The sequence below is a fragment of the Tachyglossus aculeatus genome, chromosome 3 (assembly GCF_015852505.1).
Source record: "Tachyglossus aculeatus isolate mTacAcu1 chromosome 3, mTacAcu1.pri, whole genome shotgun sequence".
Lineage (NCBI taxonomy): Eukaryota > Metazoa > Chordata > Mammalia > Monotremata > Tachyglossidae > Tachyglossus > Tachyglossus aculeatus.
Genome location: NC_052068.1, coordinates 72,830,706 through 72,849,087, shown reverse-complemented (window position 1 = coordinate 72,849,087; position 18,382 = coordinate 72,830,706). Strand labels below are relative to the sequence as shown.

General features: G+C 42.1%; 1 protein-coding gene across 1 annotated transcript in view; it reads right to left on the bottom strand.

Annotated features, from left to right (window-relative positions):
* NRG3 (neuregulin 3) overlaps positions 1 to 18,382 on the bottom strand; it is a 1,039,421-nt gene that overhangs the window by 234,699 nt on the left and 786,340 nt on the right. Inside the window, exon 3 of the mRNA XM_038743407.1 lies at positions 14,649 to 14,722. Coding sequence (XP_038599335.1) covers positions 14,649 to 14,722 — 74 coding nt within the window. The remainder of the gene's footprint in view (positions 1 to 14,648; positions 14,723 to 18,382) is intronic.

Sequence of the window (18,382 nt, the reverse complement as noted above, 5' to 3'; positions counted from 1 at the left end):
GTTGGTATGTTTGGTTCTGTTCTCTGTCTCCCCCTTTTAGACTGTGAGCCCACTATCGGGTAGGGACTGTCTCTATGTGATGCCAATTTGTACTTCCCAAGCGCTTAGTACAGTGCTCTGCACATAGTAAGCGCTCAATAAATACGATTGATTGATTGATTGATTGATTGAACCCACGGAAGCAAGGCCTAGGTTCGAAGGAGACAGTAGGTGGTTGCAACGTTGGACTATATTCCTGTGTTTGGTCCCTAAAAGAAGGGAGCAGAAGAAGTTGTCTTATTTCTCCTCTCCATGGCCAGTCTTGCAAGCATATTCATTCAATCTTATTCACGCATATGGCCTGAAAAGAACAGCACAGCAGCTCAAAAAGAGATTTCAAATTGGCTTGGTGGATTATCAGCGTTCTCAAAGAAATTGTTCTCTTAAAGATACAATTGAAACTCCTTTTTTAAAATGGCATTTGTTAAGTGCTTATTGTGTGCCAGCACTGTACTAAGGGCTGGGATAGATACAATTTAGTCAGATTGGACACAGCCCCTGTCCCACATATGGCTCACACTTTGAATCCCCATTTTACAGATGAGGCAACTGAGGCACAGAGAAGTTAAGTAATTTGCCTGAGGTCGCAGCAGAAAAGAGGCAGAGTAGGGATTAGAACCCAAGTCCTTTTGATTTCCAGGCCCATTTTCTATTCACTAAGCCATGCTGCTTCAGCTCTTTGTAGGCTGGGAATGTGTCTACCAACTCTGTTAGGCACACAGGAAGTGCTCAATAAATACTATTGATTAATTAATTGATCAGAGTTCCTGTAGTCGGGGTTTTCCATCCCTGGGCTTGCATACCCAGTATTGCATTTTTCCTTCCCTACTGAGGCTTATTTGGCTCTAAGTAGATTTCAGAAGTTCAACTGGCTTCCCATTTGGCCTGACAATCCACGAAGAAAAATCCCCCAGAGAAAGTGCTAGCTTTGTGGTACTTGGCAAGCTTAGAGACCCCGCTACTGTCCACACTGATTCATTCCAGTTCTGTCCTTGTTTTAGAAATGTTAAAATCTCAGACTCTGAGGCTTTCTTCTGAGAAGGGAATAGTCATCAATCATACTGAAAGCAAACCGAGAGGACTGAATGTGGAAACTTTCCCAAATGACACCAGGCGATTGTCACCATTACAATCCTCTTCCCTATTTAAGTCCCGCTGGTTTCAACTGAGCCTGTAATACTGTTTCTATTTCCCTAGAAATTCCAATGCCACTCTCTAGCAGCAGAGCGGAGTATGAGTTAAGGAACTAAAATGAGAAATCTGAAACATTTACAATTAGATTGGAAGAAATTCCCAGGTGAGACTTAAAGGATCGGAGGGTGATCGGCTTTGTTAACCAAATCCATGACTTCTTTTCCTGGGTTCCCCCAGCCTGGAACTCCCTTCCACTCTAAATTGTCCAAGGCATAACTCTCCCCATCTTCAAAGCCCTCTTCACTACTACTAGCTTTGTCCTTGCTCCCCTCCTGACCCCAAACTATTTAGAAATACCTTAAATTTACCTGTCTCCCCAGTTAGATTGTAAGATCCTGTCGGGCCTTTTGTTACTGGTGTATGCTGAGTATACTGCTCAGCAAAATGCAGCCTCCAGTGGCTTGAGATCTGAGGGACCTCATGATCAGCTGCTAAGCTTTTCTGAGCCCCTCTAGTAAGCATGCACTGCACTGCCCTAACCACTTAAATCCATCAATTGTATATACTGAACACCAACTGTGAGCAGAGCAAGAGTAGAGAAGCAGCATGGCATAGTAGATGTACTAAGCTCTTGGGAGAATAGAAAAGCAGCATGGCCTAGTGGATAGAGCATGGGCCTGAGAGTCATTCATTCATTCAATTGTATTTGTTATCATCATCATCATCAATCGTATTTATTGAGCACTTACTGTGTGCAGAGCACTGTACTGTTTGGGAAGTACAAGTTGGCAACATATAGAGACAGTCCCTACCCAACAGTGGGTTCACAGTCTAAAACGGGGAGACAGAGAACAAAACCAAACATACTAACAAAATAAAATAAATAGAATAGATATGTACAAGTAAAATAGAGTAACAAATATGTACAAACATATATACATATATACAGGTGCCGTGGGGAAGGGAAGGAGGTAAGATGGGGGGGATGGAGAGGGGGACGAGGGGGAGAGGAAGGAAGGGGCTCAGTCTGGGATTGAGTGCTTACTGTGTGCAGAGCACTGTACTAAGAGCTTGGGAAGTACAAGTTGGCAGAAGATCATGGGTTCTAATCCTGGCTCCGCCACTTGTCTGCTGTGTAACCTTGGGCAAGTCACTTCACTTCTCTGGGCCTCAGTGACCTCATCTGTAAAATGGGGATTAAGACTGAGCCCACCGTGAGACAACCTGATTACCTTTTATCTACCCCAGTGTTTAGAACAGTGCTTGGCACATAGAGCTTAACAAATACCATAATAATAATGAAATATAACAGAGTTTCAAGAGGATCTATGTAGATTAGGCAGGTCTAACAAGGCCTCCGGTCCCAAAGTGCCCTCATCCACTGCAAACACATTGATGGAATTGCTCACACAAAGGAAAGAATGAAAAGTGATCTGGAATCTTCTTGTGAGTCCTTCCTCTCATCCAAGAGTTGGGATCCTCTGGCTCACCAATGACCCACTCTGTGGGAGGATTCAGCACCATGAGGTAGCTGTCATTAATCAATCAATCAATCAATCATATTTATTGAGCGCTTACTGTATGCAGAACACTGTACTAAGTGCTTGGGAAGTACAAGTTGGCAACATATAGAGACAGTCCCTACCCAACAGTGGGTTCACAGTCTAGAAGGGGGAGATAGAGAACAAAACCAAACATATTAACAAAATAAAATAAATAGAATAGATATGTACAAGTACATTGCCTTCCCCCTCATGGATTTCTAGGCAGGAAGCAGCTTGTGTCATCCCTCTTCCAGTTCTAAAGGAACTGAGCAGGAGGGGTCAAGATGGAGACTCTATTCCTTGGTCTGTCTTGGAAGGACATAACCTGGGGAATGATTGGGTCTCTAATATCCTCACCAGATGGCAGGGCAAGCTGGAGCTCCTTCTGCCCTTTTTACAATCATAGTCATAATAATCAAAGTGGTATTTGTTAAGTGCTTACTACGTGCCAGGCACTAAGCATTGGGGTAGATACAAGCTAACCAGGCTGGGCATTGTCCCTGTCCCACATAAGGCTCACAGTCTTATTCCCCATTTTACAGATGAGGTAACTGAGGCCAGAGAAATTATGTGACCTGCTCAAGGTCTCACAGCAGACAAGCAGCAGAGTGGGGATTAGAACCCAGTCCTTCTGATTCCCAGGCCCGGGCTCTAGCCACTATGTCATGCTGCTTCTCTGCTCTTCTTCTCTATACCTGAGCAAGCAGCAGTGGCTAACAGAAGGGCCAGTCAAGCGGGGCAGGGAAGACGATCCTTTAGTCCCACCTCAGGGACTGAATGTCACACACAAAGACAGCAGCAGCAGCAGTGGCGGTGGTGAGCTGCACACTGAGAAGGGAAGCGGAGAACCGGGACTTCCTAAGTGCTTAGTACAGTGCTCTGCACACAGTAAGTGCTCATTAAATACAATTGAATGAATTTCCACTCTCTCCCTGCCAGTGCCTCGCAATGTGCGCTGCCAGCTCCCTGGGGACCAGATGAGGGTGTGGAAACCACAGCACAACTTTTTTTTAAAAAATGGTATTTGTTAAGCGTTTACTATGTGCCAGGCACTGTACCTAGAATTGGAGTAGATGCAAACTAATCAGCATGGACACAGCCTGTCCCACATGGGACTCGGAGTCTTAATCCCCATTTTACAGATGAGGTAACTGAGGCATAGAGAAGTTGAGCATCTTGTCCAAGGTCACCCAGCAGATGAAGCAGCCTGGCTCAGTGGAAAGAGCCCGGGCTTGTGAGTCAGAGGTCAGGGGTTCATATCCCGCCTCCACCAATTGTCAGCTGTGTGACTTTGGGCAAGTCACTTAACTTCTCTGTGCCTCTGTTACCTCAACTGTAAAATGGGGATTAATTACTGCGAGCCCCCCGTGGGACAACCTGATCACCTTGTAACCTCCCCAGCACTTAGAACAATGCTTTGCACATAGTAAGTGCTTAATAAATGTCATCATCAGTATTAACTGGTAGAGCCAAGATTAGAACCCGGGCCCTTCTGACTCCTAGGCTTGTGCTCTATCCACTATGCCGTGCTGCTTCATGGCAACCTGCCACCAATGCTGCTGCAAAACAACTCAAGTGCATCTATTATGTTGATATTAGAACTCACTCCATCTCCTAAAACCCTAAATTAAGATTCTATGAATGTGGGCCAGTTAGGAGGCAGCAGTGCCTTTCACCACTTTGATTTCTGAATCAGCCCAGTAATCATAATGAGAATTAGAGAATTAGAGAAACAGTGTGGCATAGTGGAAAGAGCACGGGCTTGGGAGTCAGAGGTCATGGGTTCTAATCCCAGCTCAGCCACTTGCCATCTGTGTGACTTTGGGCAAGTAACTTCTCTGTGCCTCAGTTACCTCATCTGTTAAATGGGGATTAAGACTGTGAGCCCCACATGGGACAACCTGATTACCTTGTATCTACCCCAGTGGTTAGAACAGTGCTTGGCACTTGGTTGGCACTTAACAAATGCCATCAATATTATTCTTATTATTAAGAATAATAATAATAATGACCCAATAAGGAATATAATGTCCACCTGATAGGAGATGATGTTAGAATCTATTCCCAACCTATGTGCCCATAGCATTGAGAGGGTCACCCCTCAGCGTCAACAATCAATTGATCATTCGTATTTATTAAGCACTGACTACACTAAGTGCTTGGCAGAGTAGAACACAACAGAGTTGGTAGAACATGGTTCCTGCCCACAATAAGCCTACAGTCTAAAAGGAGAAACAGACATTAAGATAAATGAACAAATTGTGGTTTTGTATATAGGTGTTGTGGGGTTGAGGATGGGGTGAATACTAACTTTCCAAAGAGTTTAGATCCAAATGAATGAATGATGCCAAAGGGAGAGAGCACTGTGGGAAAGAGGACTTCATCTGGGAAGGCCTTCTTGATGTAGCTATAATCTTAATAAGACTTCAAAGGTGGGGAGAGTGCTAGTCTGGTGTATATGGAAGGGGAGGGAGTTCTTGGCCAGAGGGAGGACATGAGAAAGGGCTTAGTGGTGAGATAGACAAGAACAAGACACAGTGAGCAAGTTGGTACAAGAGGAGATAAGTAAGGTGAGGTAGTAGGAGATAAGGTGAGACAGGAAGAGGCAAACTGACTGAATGCTTTAAAGTAGATGGTAAGGAGTTTCTATTTTATCTAGAAGTGGGTGGGCAACCATTGGAGGTTCTTGAGGAGTGGGGAGACATTAAAAAAAAAAAACCCAGCCAGCAGAATGAAGTATAGATTGGAGTGGGGAGAGAAAAAGGCAGGGATTCAACCAAGGAGACAGATAACATAGTCAAGGAGGGATATGATAAGCGCTTGAATCACCATAGTAGTTTGGATGCAGAGGAAAAGGCAGACTTTAACGAAGCTGTGAAGTTAGAATGGGCAGAATTATTATTGCTATTATTATTATTATCAGTATTATTAGTATTACCATTAATGATGGTATTTGTTAAGCACTTACTGTGTGCAAAGCACTGTTCTAAGCACTGGGGGGGATAGAAGATGATCAGGTTGTCCCACATTTTACAGATGAGGTAACAGGCACAGAGAAGTTAAGTGACTTGCCCAAAGTCACACAGCTGACAAGTGGCGGAGCCGGAATTAGAACCCATGACCTCTGACTCCCAAGCCTGTGCTCTTTCCACTGAGCCATGCATTTGTTTTATTTATTACATTTGATAGGTACTTACTATGTGTAAAGCACTGTACTAAAAGTTGGGGTAGATACAAGTTAATCAGGTTAGACACAGTCCCTGTCCCACATGGGGCTTACGATATAAGTTGTGACACCAAATCTAAGGATTTGGCAGAAGGTTGAATGTGTTAGTTGTATTAGAAGATAAGTCAAGGACAATGCCAAGGTTACGGGCTTGTGAGATAGGGAGGATAGTGGTGTTATTTACAGTGATGGAAATGACAGAGGGTTTGGGTGGGAAGATAAGGAGTTCCATTTTGAATATCTTTAGTTTGAGGTGTCAGCAGGACATCCAAGTAGAGATGTCCTGAAAGCCAGAGGAGATGTGAGACTACAAAAAAGGAGAGAGGTCAGGATTGGAGAGGTAAATTTGGGTTTTATCCATGAAGAAATAATAGTTAAAGCCATGGGAACAAATGAGTTTTTCAAGAGAGTAGGTGTAGGTGGAGAATAGAAGGGGATCCAGAACTGAGCTTTGAGGGACCTCCCGCCCCCCGCCAATGTTGGAGGGTGAGAAGCAGGGGAGAGGCCTGAAAAGGATACTGAGAAGGAGGAGCCAGAGAGATAGGGGGAGAACCAGAGGCAATATCACTGATTAAGAAGGTCACATCTCCTGACTAAACACATATGCCTGAATTTAAAAAAAAAAAACAGAAAAGTTTTGATTTAATTTATAAAGTTTCATTGACAAATATCACACCTTTCATCTAGAACTACTTCATTCCTGAAGTATGATCAAATTTGCAGTTCTTATTCATCTATATGGGTTCTTGTTTTTCATTTGATGTCTCATCAGTACGGTTCTATCCTAGAAATTCTCATCTACCTGTCTGTGGAAGACACATTTCACATTTCGATTAAAACATTGAGAAAACCCTCTTCTCGGTGGCTTCTGGATAATAAAGGTTTACCTGTCTTTCCCTTCATAATTTATCAGACCAGAAAAAAGGGAATGTTTGGATTTTTGCTCCAAATCTAATGGAAGAGAGGTTCCAAAATTCTGGTGGGTAGGGTGGTCAGCTGGGGGAGCAGGGAAAGTGCAGAGATACAGAGCTGGGGCCTTGGATTCAACTACTGCTGAAGTCTGACAGCACATCAGTGACAAAGAATCGTCTATGTGACATTAATAATGCACATGTCATCTATGCTGTCTTCAGAGGTTACTTCTAAATTACTAGTTGGTCTCTGAAATGAAAGTTGCCCAGTATCAAGTTCCCTTCTGGCTTGTCAAGTTTCTACTGGATTTTAACCCAAACCAAGCCAGAAGACTATGGTATCTGACTATTTTAGTTCATCGCCCCTCTTTTCCCTCTGCTGGGATGGTAGTTGCTCAACCTCTTAGTTTCAATAAAGTTATTCCAAATCAGAGGACATTTAGATCTCACAAAAGCATGAGTCTCCAATTCTAAAAGCTTTCTTTCTTAGAACACACCTCTAAAATAATAACAATAATAATAATAGTAATGATGACAGTATTTGTTAGGCACTTACTATGAGCCAAGCACTGTTCTAGGCGCTGGGGTAGATACAAGGTTATCAGGTTGTCCCACGTGGGGCTCACAGTCTTAATCCCCATCTTATAGATGAGGTAACTGAGACACAGAAAAGTAAAGTGATTTCCCAAAGTCACACGGCTGACAAGTGGTGGAGCTGGGATTAGAACCCACGACCTCTGACTCCCAAGCCCCGGCTCTTTCCACTGAGAGCTTATTATGTGCCAAACACTTTTCTAAGCACTGCGGGAGATACAAAGTTATCAGGTTGTCCCATGTGGGGCTCACAGTTTTAATCCCTATTTTACAGATGAGGAAACTGAGGTACAGAGAAGTTAAGTGACTTGCCCAAAGTCACAAAGTTGACAAATGACAGAGCCAGCATTAGAACCCGACTCCAATATTGAAATCCTGAGCCAGAGCAACAGATGGAATTTTCCGGTGCGAGCCAGTGCTTGGGAGGGAGGGGGAATTAAAAATAAAGGGGAAAGGAGCTTAAGTCATGAAATAAATAGTTCCTGAAGGGGCATTTTCATTTGCATTTTCAATCAAGTGGCTCACAGCTAAGTAGAATAGTTTGGGATTAACATCTAATGGCATCTTGCCTGATCACCTTCTCCAGGTGGGTGTCCCTTTCAACGGGGATGCTATCGCTAAAGGCTCCCCATTGATTAGCTCATCTTTAGCCTGTACTCCTTTAGAGCAGTCTTTCTCCATATCTAGATTGGAAACCTCTTTCATCCTATTTTTTTTAATTAAGCATTGAAAATCCTCAAATTTGTGTTTGTGTTGTGTGTGCTATAGAGATTAAGTGGACAGGTCCAGCAAGCATTCTGAAACTAATGTTGATGGTGAAGAGCACACCGGTTACCAAGGTAACTGCCTGCTAGTCCGCAACTCTGTGGCACAGCATCAGTAACTATGCTGCGGTCACTTTGGCCTTGAATGGGTCCTGTAATAAATAAAAAAACACCCTGTACTAAAAAAAAAAGTGCTACACTCCTTCCTGCCTACTCGCTAGCTGGGTACAGCATCCCAGCAGGAACACAACAGGAAGGGAAGAGTGCAGAATGTTCACTGGGGAAACCAGTAGCTCCCTAATCCAATCTTTCAGGCAGACTCTTTCCCGAAATTCTTAGGATTGAAGCTCATTAGTTGTTCCCAAAGCGAGATTCCATCAATATAGATTGAGTATAATGGCAATTCACACTATACATAGGTGTCCCTTCTACCACATGGTTCATCCATTCAATCGTACTGAGCGCTTACTGTGTGCAGAGCACATGGTTCTCTGCTTCTAATTTGTGATTAGGATTATGAGACCTACGTGGAACAGGAACTGTACCCCACCTGATCATCTAGTATCTACCCCAGTAGTCAGTAAGGTGCCTGGCATGTAGTAAGCACATTTTCATAAGTACCATTTTTTAAAAAATCAGAAATACTGTCATGACCTATTTGACTTTGTGTGTTATGGAATTTCCTACCCAAGTCTTCCTATAGCATGAATCATACTGTAATATTGTATTAAAGAGACAGTAAGTAGAAGCCTCAGTTCATTTCATTGAATGTGATTCATCAGTAGCAGAATCGGAGTCTCTCCCGCTCCCAAAATAACTGTGTGACTAAGCAGTTGGTGGTTAGAGCTCAGCACGACCTTCTCGGTTGCTTTCAGCCATGTTAAATCTTATGTGGTACAGACATTCCTAGGATCCCATAAAGCAAAACAATCAGCATGCTTGCTTCTAATCTCAGGATACTGTAACAGATATAAGCCACATTCTGGGGAAAACCAAGGTATTAGGGACTGTTGAATTTCCTGAAATGCCAGGTTCTATATTTTTAAAGGACTTTTTTTTTCAAGGTAGTGGTTTGCTCTCTTTTTAGTCTTTCTCATTTATATTTATTTCACACCTTCAAACCACAGGTTTTCAAAAGTAGTTAAAATGGATCACGTAATATCTCTACCTTTTCATTCATTCATTGTCATGTTTACTGAGCACTTACTATGTGCAGCACACTGTTCTATCTCCCTCTAAAAACATGCACTAGTAATCCATTATGGATTACTCCTATATGGATTTCTCCAAATGTTTCTTGAAGAGGAAGAACTTCCTAAACTGTAAACAATTTTTAATGGTATTTATTAAGTGCTTACTATGTTCCAGGTACTGGATTAAGCACTGGGGTAGACCCAAGCAAAATAAATTGGATACAGTCCATGTCCCACATAGAGCTCACAATCTTAATCCCCATTTTACAGATGAGGTTACTGAGTCCCAGAGAAGTTATATGAATTGCCAAGGTCACACAGCAGACAAGTCCTTCTGACTCCCAGTCCTATGATCTATTTGCTTGTCCATGCTGCTCTCCATTTTTCCAGCGGGAAACCCAATTATCTGGAGCATCAGTAGTGAGACATCAAGGCAGGATGAGACCTTCTTTTTGGATAAATAAGGGACTATTATATTTTTATTTAAAAAAGTTCAAGAACACACTGAGCATTATCAGGAATCAGTAGTGGCATTTCTTGTCCTTTGGTAAAGCTAATTAATTCACTGCCCTTGGCCTCTTGCCATTTCAGCTGATATTGGCAAGGTGGCAAGTACTTTGAGGAACTAAAGAATTAAGGTGGATGGATGTCAACAAGTTGCCACCTGAACCTGCAATCTGGCAAGCTGCACTTCGCAAGAATTTATTCAACCACCACAGCACCCGACCTAGATTGTAATTTATGCAAATTATGTATATTTTTCTTTTTCTTTTTGAGAGCTGGAGAGTGATGTTCTTTCTCCCTCTCACTTAGGTGGCAAGACCCATGTGGGACAGGGACTGTGTCCTGATTATCTTATCTTAAGGAATCCTTATAACATATGAATCAGAATGAGCACTAAGGTATTCTCTCCATTTGGAAATGTTTACATTCACTTTGGCTTTACAATTAGGGATCATTGATTATAGTCAGCTATTTTTAGTTTTCTAGTTACATGCTGGGTGATCATATTCAATCGTATTTATTGAGTACTTACTGTGTGCAGAGCACTGTACTAAGTGCCTGGGAAGTACAAGTTGGCAACATATAGAGACAGTCCCTACCCAACAGCGGGCTCACAGTCTCTGTCTCAGTCTTGTCTTTACATTTGCTCTAGATTTTCTACTTTCCTGTATAGCCACATTACATTTCTGCAGCCTTCTAATTTTCCACCATTATAAACTTGAAGGATAAGCAGAAACAAAATCCATTTCTTTCCATTTAACCCAGATTGCCTCACTCACCCTAATCAGACTCATTAGGATTCTTTTCTACTCATTATCCTTTGCTGCTCCTGGCATAAACAGAAGGGGAACGAAGGCTTCTGTGGATTAAATGTACCAGTACACTATTCAGAAACAGAATAATATTCATTAATTCAATGTTAAAGTTGAAGGATGATGTTGTTACACCAGTAGGGCTCCTCTCCTAGCTCCATATTTGACAATAACAGATTTCCAACTCCCACTCTAGAATGTGACTCCATCCCCAACCTAGCTTTTCCTGGCAAGCTAGGCAACAGAGATCTAGATTTTGTTTGGCGAGCATCCTGAACTTGATGTTTTTCCTGTCGGAATGAGTTCTGGGTTTGACGCCCAGCAAGCTGTGAATCTGGGCTGAGGCTGACAAGGCGCCAGGATGTCGGTGGAAGGAGATCCAGGGAACAAAACTGTGGGAATCGATTTGAGGTCCTTGCTCATGTGATCTATGTGGCTGCATGGGGAGAACAGATCACTCTCTCTTTATTAATTTTAATGTTTGTCTCCCCTCACTCCTTAAGAACAGGGATCAGGTCTACCAATTCTACTATATTCTCCCAAGTGCTTACAACAGTTCTCTGAACAAGCAAGTGCTTAGTAAATACCATTAATTAACTGGTGGGTCAACTGGGTGCAGATAAGACCTGTCTGACTCAGACTTGGACACAGATTGAGCTGTACCAAATTTGGTAAGAGAATGCAACGTCTGTCCCGGAAAAAGCACTACTTAAAATCACATGCCAAAAAACAGAGCTTTGGGAGAGATTGGGGAAGAAAAAGAACCTCATTTTGGAGTAATTACAAGCATAAGTTGTGATGTGCAAATTAAATTATCCTTCCTCTAAAAGAGGCTTGATAAGAAAATTTCTGCAGAAATCTAAATCACCCAGGAAACCAATACTACTGCATAGTCATGTGTAAACAGTTGAAATAGGAGCCAATAGGAATAATATTGTCTGTCCAAAGTCTAGCATCATGGACACCACTTTTACCCTCCCATATGAGGGGGATGCTACTGTCAAAGAGAAACAAAAACGTTATAAGAAGCAGGATTTTCATTTGCAGATTGATGTATTCTGGACATATAAATTTGCCTGAAATATATCCACTCTCTGCCATTGTCGGCATCCATTATATTCTGACGTAGCTTGAGGAAGTTCAGGAGACAGCTCTCCCCTGGCTCAGCACATTGTCTTGGTAGATTTCAAGGGAATATCTCCCAAAGTGGGAAATATTTCCCTTCTCTCTGAGTGGCTGTGAGAATGGGGCCTTGAGAAAATACAAACTAACAAAACAAGCTGGGCTTAGATGGCCCAGAATTCTGAGATAATGGCACTATTAGGTCCCAGAATGCTGTGCTATGGGACCTAATTTGGATACGGACTGAATCTGCTGCATCTTGGTTGTGCCAATTCAAGCATTTACTGTGAGGAAGAAATTGGGGTGGGAAGAGGTTGATGCAAGGTAGACTAACCACTTCAGTAAGGGTAGTCCCAATTCTGGAATATTGGTTTACTCTTCTCAGGAAGCCTCTAGCAGCCTTCAAGAATTTAGAACTGCTCAGTGTGAACTCCTAGAGAAAAGGGAATGTGTTTTGTGTTTCTCTTATACTTTCTCCAAATATTTCTCAATACCATACCATATCTGCTTTGACTAAATTGCAGAATACTAGCAGCCAAACTCAATGAATCAGAGCCACAGGGACTAGAACTTTCAAAGTTAATGATTGCTAGTGTTTGTTATGGTATTTATTGAGCACTTACACTATGCAGAACACTAATAAGTGCTTGCTGAGGAGAGTACAATACAACAGAATTGTTAGACATGCTCCCTGTCCACAAGGAGTCTTCAATCTAGAAGGGGAGACAGACATTTAAAATGAATAAATTACAGATATTTACAGTAGGTCCTGTGGGGCTGAAGGTGGGGTGAATATCAAGTGTTTAAAGGGTACAGATCCAAGTGCATAGGTGATGAAGAAGGGAGAGGGGACAGGGGAAAGGACGGCTTAATTGGGAAAGGTCTCTTGAAGGAGATGGAATTTTAATAATAGAGAATCAGAATAATAGAGAGTAATTTTAATAGAGAAGCAGCCTGGGTCAGTAGAAAGAGCATGGGCTTTGGAGTCAGAGGTCATGTGCTCAAATCCCAGCTCTGCCAATTGTCAGCTGTGTTACTTTGGACAAGTCATTTAACTTCTCTGGGCCTCAGTTACCTCATCTGTAAAATGGGGATTAAGACTGTGAGCCCCCAGTGTGACAGCCTGATCACCTTGTAACCTCCCCAGTGTTTAGAACAGTGCTCTGCACATAGTAAGCACTTAATAAATGCCTAAAAGAAGAAGAAAAATAAGGTTCTGAAGGTGGGGAGAATGGTAATCTGTAATATATAAAAGGGGAGGGAGTTCCAGCCCAGTGAGAGGTTGTGTGCAAGAGATTGGTGGTGAGATAGTTGCTATCGAGGCACACTGAATAAACTGGTGTCAGAGAAGCGAAGTGTGAAGATTAGGTTGTAGTAGGGAATCAGTGAACTAAGGTAGTAGAGGGAGAGCGGACTGAGTGCTTCAGAGCTGATGGCAAGGAGTTTCTGTTTGATTTGGAAGTGGATGGGTACCTACTGGAGGTTCTTGAGGAGTGGAGAGATGTGGCCTGGACTTTTTTTTTAGAAAAGTAATCAACGGAGCAGAGTGAAGTATGAGATAGGAGTGGAGAAAGACAGGAGGCAGGGAGGTCAACGAGGCCAATGTAGTGGTAGAGGTGAGATAAGTGCTTGGATCAGGGCAGTAGGAAATCAGCATCCACCATTTCAGGAATGATGACAGCTATTCAGCTGACACATTAAACACAAAACTACTCAGCATGGATTTGGTGCCAAAATACACACAAAGAAATGCAAGACCCATGCCAAGAAATCTATAGCATAAGCCATTAGATGCACAATAAATGCAGGTGTTTTTAACCACAATTGTAAAGGCCTTTCATATATTTCAGAAGAAAAGAAAAACACCAGGAAAAGACCTAACAAAGCAAACAGAACATAACACCCCTCCCCCCGGATTTATCACCCACCTCCTAAAAGATGCTCTTTTGGAATGAACCCAGAAAACAGCTTAGTGTTGGACGTGCCCTTAGTTTCACAAAACCTAAACTCTCCTAGAGGACAAAGCATTGGAAAGAAAATGCCCCTTCTAGTGAACTATTTAGGGAATGGGATGCTTTTAGGAAATGCAGCTGAATTCACCTAACATATTTTAGCCACACTCAAGATGAGAAAGAAAAACAGAGGGAAAGAAAGCAAATTGGAAGATTTAAAGGGACTAAACTGCTTTTCCATTCTCCCCTGGCTGTGCAGAAATAGTTGTTAAAGTGCTTTGTGTTATTCTTTCATTATCAGCAACGTGAGTTGGAAAGGGATACCTTCCCATTCCATGTTCCCCAGGAGAATAAAAGTAGTGAGGACAAGGGAGGGAAAATCTTGAGCTTTAATGGAACACATCTCTGCACCTGGCCCATTAATTCCAATTCCCCTATTAAGTGAGAGAAAAAAAAATTCACCTGCTTAGTTTTAACCTGGCTCACCTCTAGGGATAGCTCAAAGTCCTGTTTGCCCATTACCGTGAGTGAGCCTGTTATCCCTGTGAAAAAGCAATGGATGTTTTTTCATCCCTCTGCTGTTAGATGAAGGAATGAAGGTCAGGGACTTTGAGCAATTTGCTTCAGGTTGCAAGGTAAATTAGTGCTGAATTTGGTGGAGGTAACCAAGGATTTAGAACCCCTGGGCCAGGTCTCTCCCCTAGACCACATTTTTTCAAAGTAAACGATTGACACTGTTTCTTTACCAAAGGGACAGTACACCATGTCTGAATTCCCATTACCCAAAGGATCATCTCTAAAAGTAAGATTCCCCACTTGGACGTATGGAGAAAACAAAATACATCTGACATACTTGGATCCGATAAGATTGAATCTGTTTTCGGCAAAAACTGGTCACAGCGAACTCCTTGGTAGCCTTCTTTGCATCTGAAAAAAAAAGATGTGACAATTATATGTATGATGTAGTGAAAGGTTAATTTTCAGGCAGAGACCAGGAGAGAGATCATATCAGTGACTATCCAATTCAGTCATAGACAGTTAACTCTTCAGTACCTTTGGAATCAGTTTCTTTCCCTGGCTGGCAGAGGGACTGCAACAGAGACATATTTACATAAAAAATGCTGTCCTTTACTTGACCTTCAGGAAAGTGGTCAAGGGAGTTGATATATGTTGTCTACCAGCGAACTTAGCATGACTGACTCCATCTTGTGCATACCAACAGTAACCCTTTATTTTATGCAGACCCCAAAGCACTCCAGTGTGTGTAAAGTAACATTAACCGAAGTGGCTCCTCTCTGTCTGGAATGTCCCCATCCTATGTTGACCGTTATCTCCTGATAACATCTTGTAAACAGGCATTTTAACACTAACCAAACCATGACAAACAAACAGTTGTACTTTAACTTATGCCAAGGCCTCACTTGCAGCACTACTCTGGAATCCTTTGTGTATCTCAGATTTGAAACCAAATAAAAGAGGGAGAAGCGGCTGGGATTGGGGCTGCTTGTCACTCATACCTCTCTCGGGAGGTGAACGGGCAGGTAGCCACTTTCCTTCTTTTACTGCTCTATCTGAACTCATGTCTCCGAGTCATTTTTCCTATCTGTGTCACCACCTTGGGTACATGAACCCTGCGGCTGATTTACACCGATTAACCTATTTTGCACCCTACTTTTCGGTAACAATATATACCTTCTTTTAAATAGCTAAAAGAAAGTCACAATAATCTGTATAAAATGAAATACGATTAAGATTATTTCAGGTATACAGAGGCCCCTGTGCTATACTAGTCAGAAAATTTGTAGTTTCTTGTTACCTGGAGTACTCCACAAACACTATTTACCTCACTGCTGATTTCCCAGTCATCCCTTCTCATGACGAAAATGCACCTGGCCTCTGGTAAGCCCCTCTCTACTCTGCTCTCAGAAGGACAGGAGTCAGGAGCCTGAAAAGCATTGTCCACTCACCTAGCGCAATTTTATTTACTTCATTTTTCCCATCATGTGGTGGTAGTGAATTCAGTGAGAAATACCAACTACTCAGCATGAAATCACTGAATAGTCACTGAGTAGGCCCTCGATACAGTAAAGATAAATAAAAACCTTGACTCCCTCAGAATTGTCTCTTGAAATGGAAGCAGACATTTAATCAGCTGCTGCTTTCTGTTTTTCATGCCCCATTTGAATGAGAAAGGGACATTTAGTTTGCTTTTCAACAAGGAACATTTAATTCCAGAGTAAATTATTGAGGAAGACTCCATCTGGTGGGGCATATAAGAAATCTTTAAGTACATTAAAAGGACTGATATTGCCCCCATCAAGAAGCAGTGTGGCCTATTGGAAAGAGCATGGTTTCCGAGTCCTCTGACTCAGTTGTCGGTTCTAAACCCGGCTCCACTTCTTGTCCACTGTATAAGCTTGGGCAAGTCTCTTTACTTCTCTTGGCTTCAGTTACCTCATCCATAAAATGGGGATTGAAGCTGTGAGCTCCATGTGGGACATGAAGTGTGCACAACCTGATTATCTTGTATCCACTCCAGCACTTAGAACAAAGCCTGGCACATACTATGCACTTAACAAATACAATTAGAAGAAATCATCAGGGAAGTCTTCCCTAGGAATTTGCCTTGTGGTCATCAGAATGTACTAAATTAGGCATATTGCCACCATAGGGACAGGAACCAGAGACAGCAAGGCTACTTTAATATCTTTTATCATCATGCACCAAAATATAATTCATGTGTTAGAGTGGCAGGCTCTTAAGCATCTTCTCAGGTGTGGCATTTCTCAACCCACATCAAGAATAGACGTCTTTGATGGATGGATACTCCAGATTCCAAATGGGCTATTTTCACAATTGGTCTCAATAGAAGCACATTTTCATAACCTTTTGTGATTCATTTGTAGTTTCTGCTCTAAAGTAGCCATAGCACTCCTTCCAAGGGGGTAACAATTCAGGAAATATTTACAGTGCAACCCAGTTCTCAAGAACAACGACAGCAATTCCTAATCCTGAAAGCTGCATGGATAGTTGTATATGATGTCGTTCCTTAGCTTGGCTTTTCTTATCCTTCCTTGTAAACAAATCATCTTAATTTTTACTTACAACAGGGGACCGATATATACTATGGATTCTTTGCCTAGATTTTGCTTCCTGTTTCAAGGTCTATTTTAAAGATCTAAGGGATTCTGATTGCAGACTATTCCCCTTAAAAAGCATTTACTCATTTAACAAATAGAAAAGCTACTTCTGAGGAAGATAACAGGTCTTAAGAAGCTCTTCAGTTTACTTTCAATTCATCAACAACTAAAAATGCTCATACTAATGTTAGCTGACTTTAGAAGTGTTGTACATTTTTCTTACAGCAGACTGATTTTTGTCAAGCACCAGCAAAACCCAGACTCTTTCAAGCACTGCTCAGGGCGTGTCAGAAGAAGGTCATTACCATCTGTGATCCACCTGCATACTTGGAATTGACAGCTTTTTTGGTAAGAAATAAGAACACCAGCGTGTGCTAAGGCTCCCAGGATTATACAAGCAAACATAGCTCGGGGCTACTACATTGGTAGCCATGCCCCTCATCTCTGCTATGACTAGCAACATGGCTCATTGAAGCAGTGTGGCTCAGTGGAAAGAGCACGGACTTTGGAGTCAGGGGTCATGGGTTCAAATCCCGGCTCCGCCAATTGTCGGCTGTGTGACTTTGGACAGGTCACTTAACTTCTCTGTGCCTCTGTCACCTCATCTGTAAAATGGGGATTGACTGTGAGCCCCCCCGCAGGACAACCTGATCACCTTGTAGCCTCCTCAGCACTTAGAACAGTGCTTTGCACATAGTAAGCGCTTATTTAATGCCATTATTATTATTACTATTACACATTACACTGTTAGTTGGTACTGGGTCTTTCAGAATGAAAAATGAAAGGTTCCGTTTACAAATACACACACACACACACACACCCCCCCCATATTTGTGAGTTCAAATCCATTCAGATGAGGGACTGTATGTTGCCAGCAGGCAGTGTGAATGATAAAATTGGAATCCTTTATAGTGTTAAAGACTTCAAGTTTCCAGAACTCTGGAAATGCACTTGAGATGAAAGAGAATGAATCCGGTCTGATTACTTGATAACAGGGTGGGGTTTAATAGATATGACTTTAAAAGCGGAGTTAGCAATGATGTTTACACCCATTCTTAGACCTTATGTATAAATGCATAATCCCTAATTTGTTCATCTATTTTCTATCTTTCCACATTCTGGGTACTGCCAGTTTTATCCTTATTCTTCCTCACTCCTGCTGCCACCATTGGTAAATGATATATTTCTGCTTGTCTCCCCCATTAGACTGTCAGCTCCTTTTGTTTCTAGTGTACTCTCCCAGACACTTAAAACAGTACTCTTCACACAGTAGGTACTAAGTAAAAGCCATGAAGGACTGATTAAGAAGGTTGTCTACAACTGTGCCTTTCTCCTAAACAAAAAAAATGAATATTCAAAATAAGCATTGTCTTATCCAAAGTAAAATAAACACTGTCAAAATATGATTTGCTGGCATCCCTTTCAGCCAATTTGGAAATACTCTAAT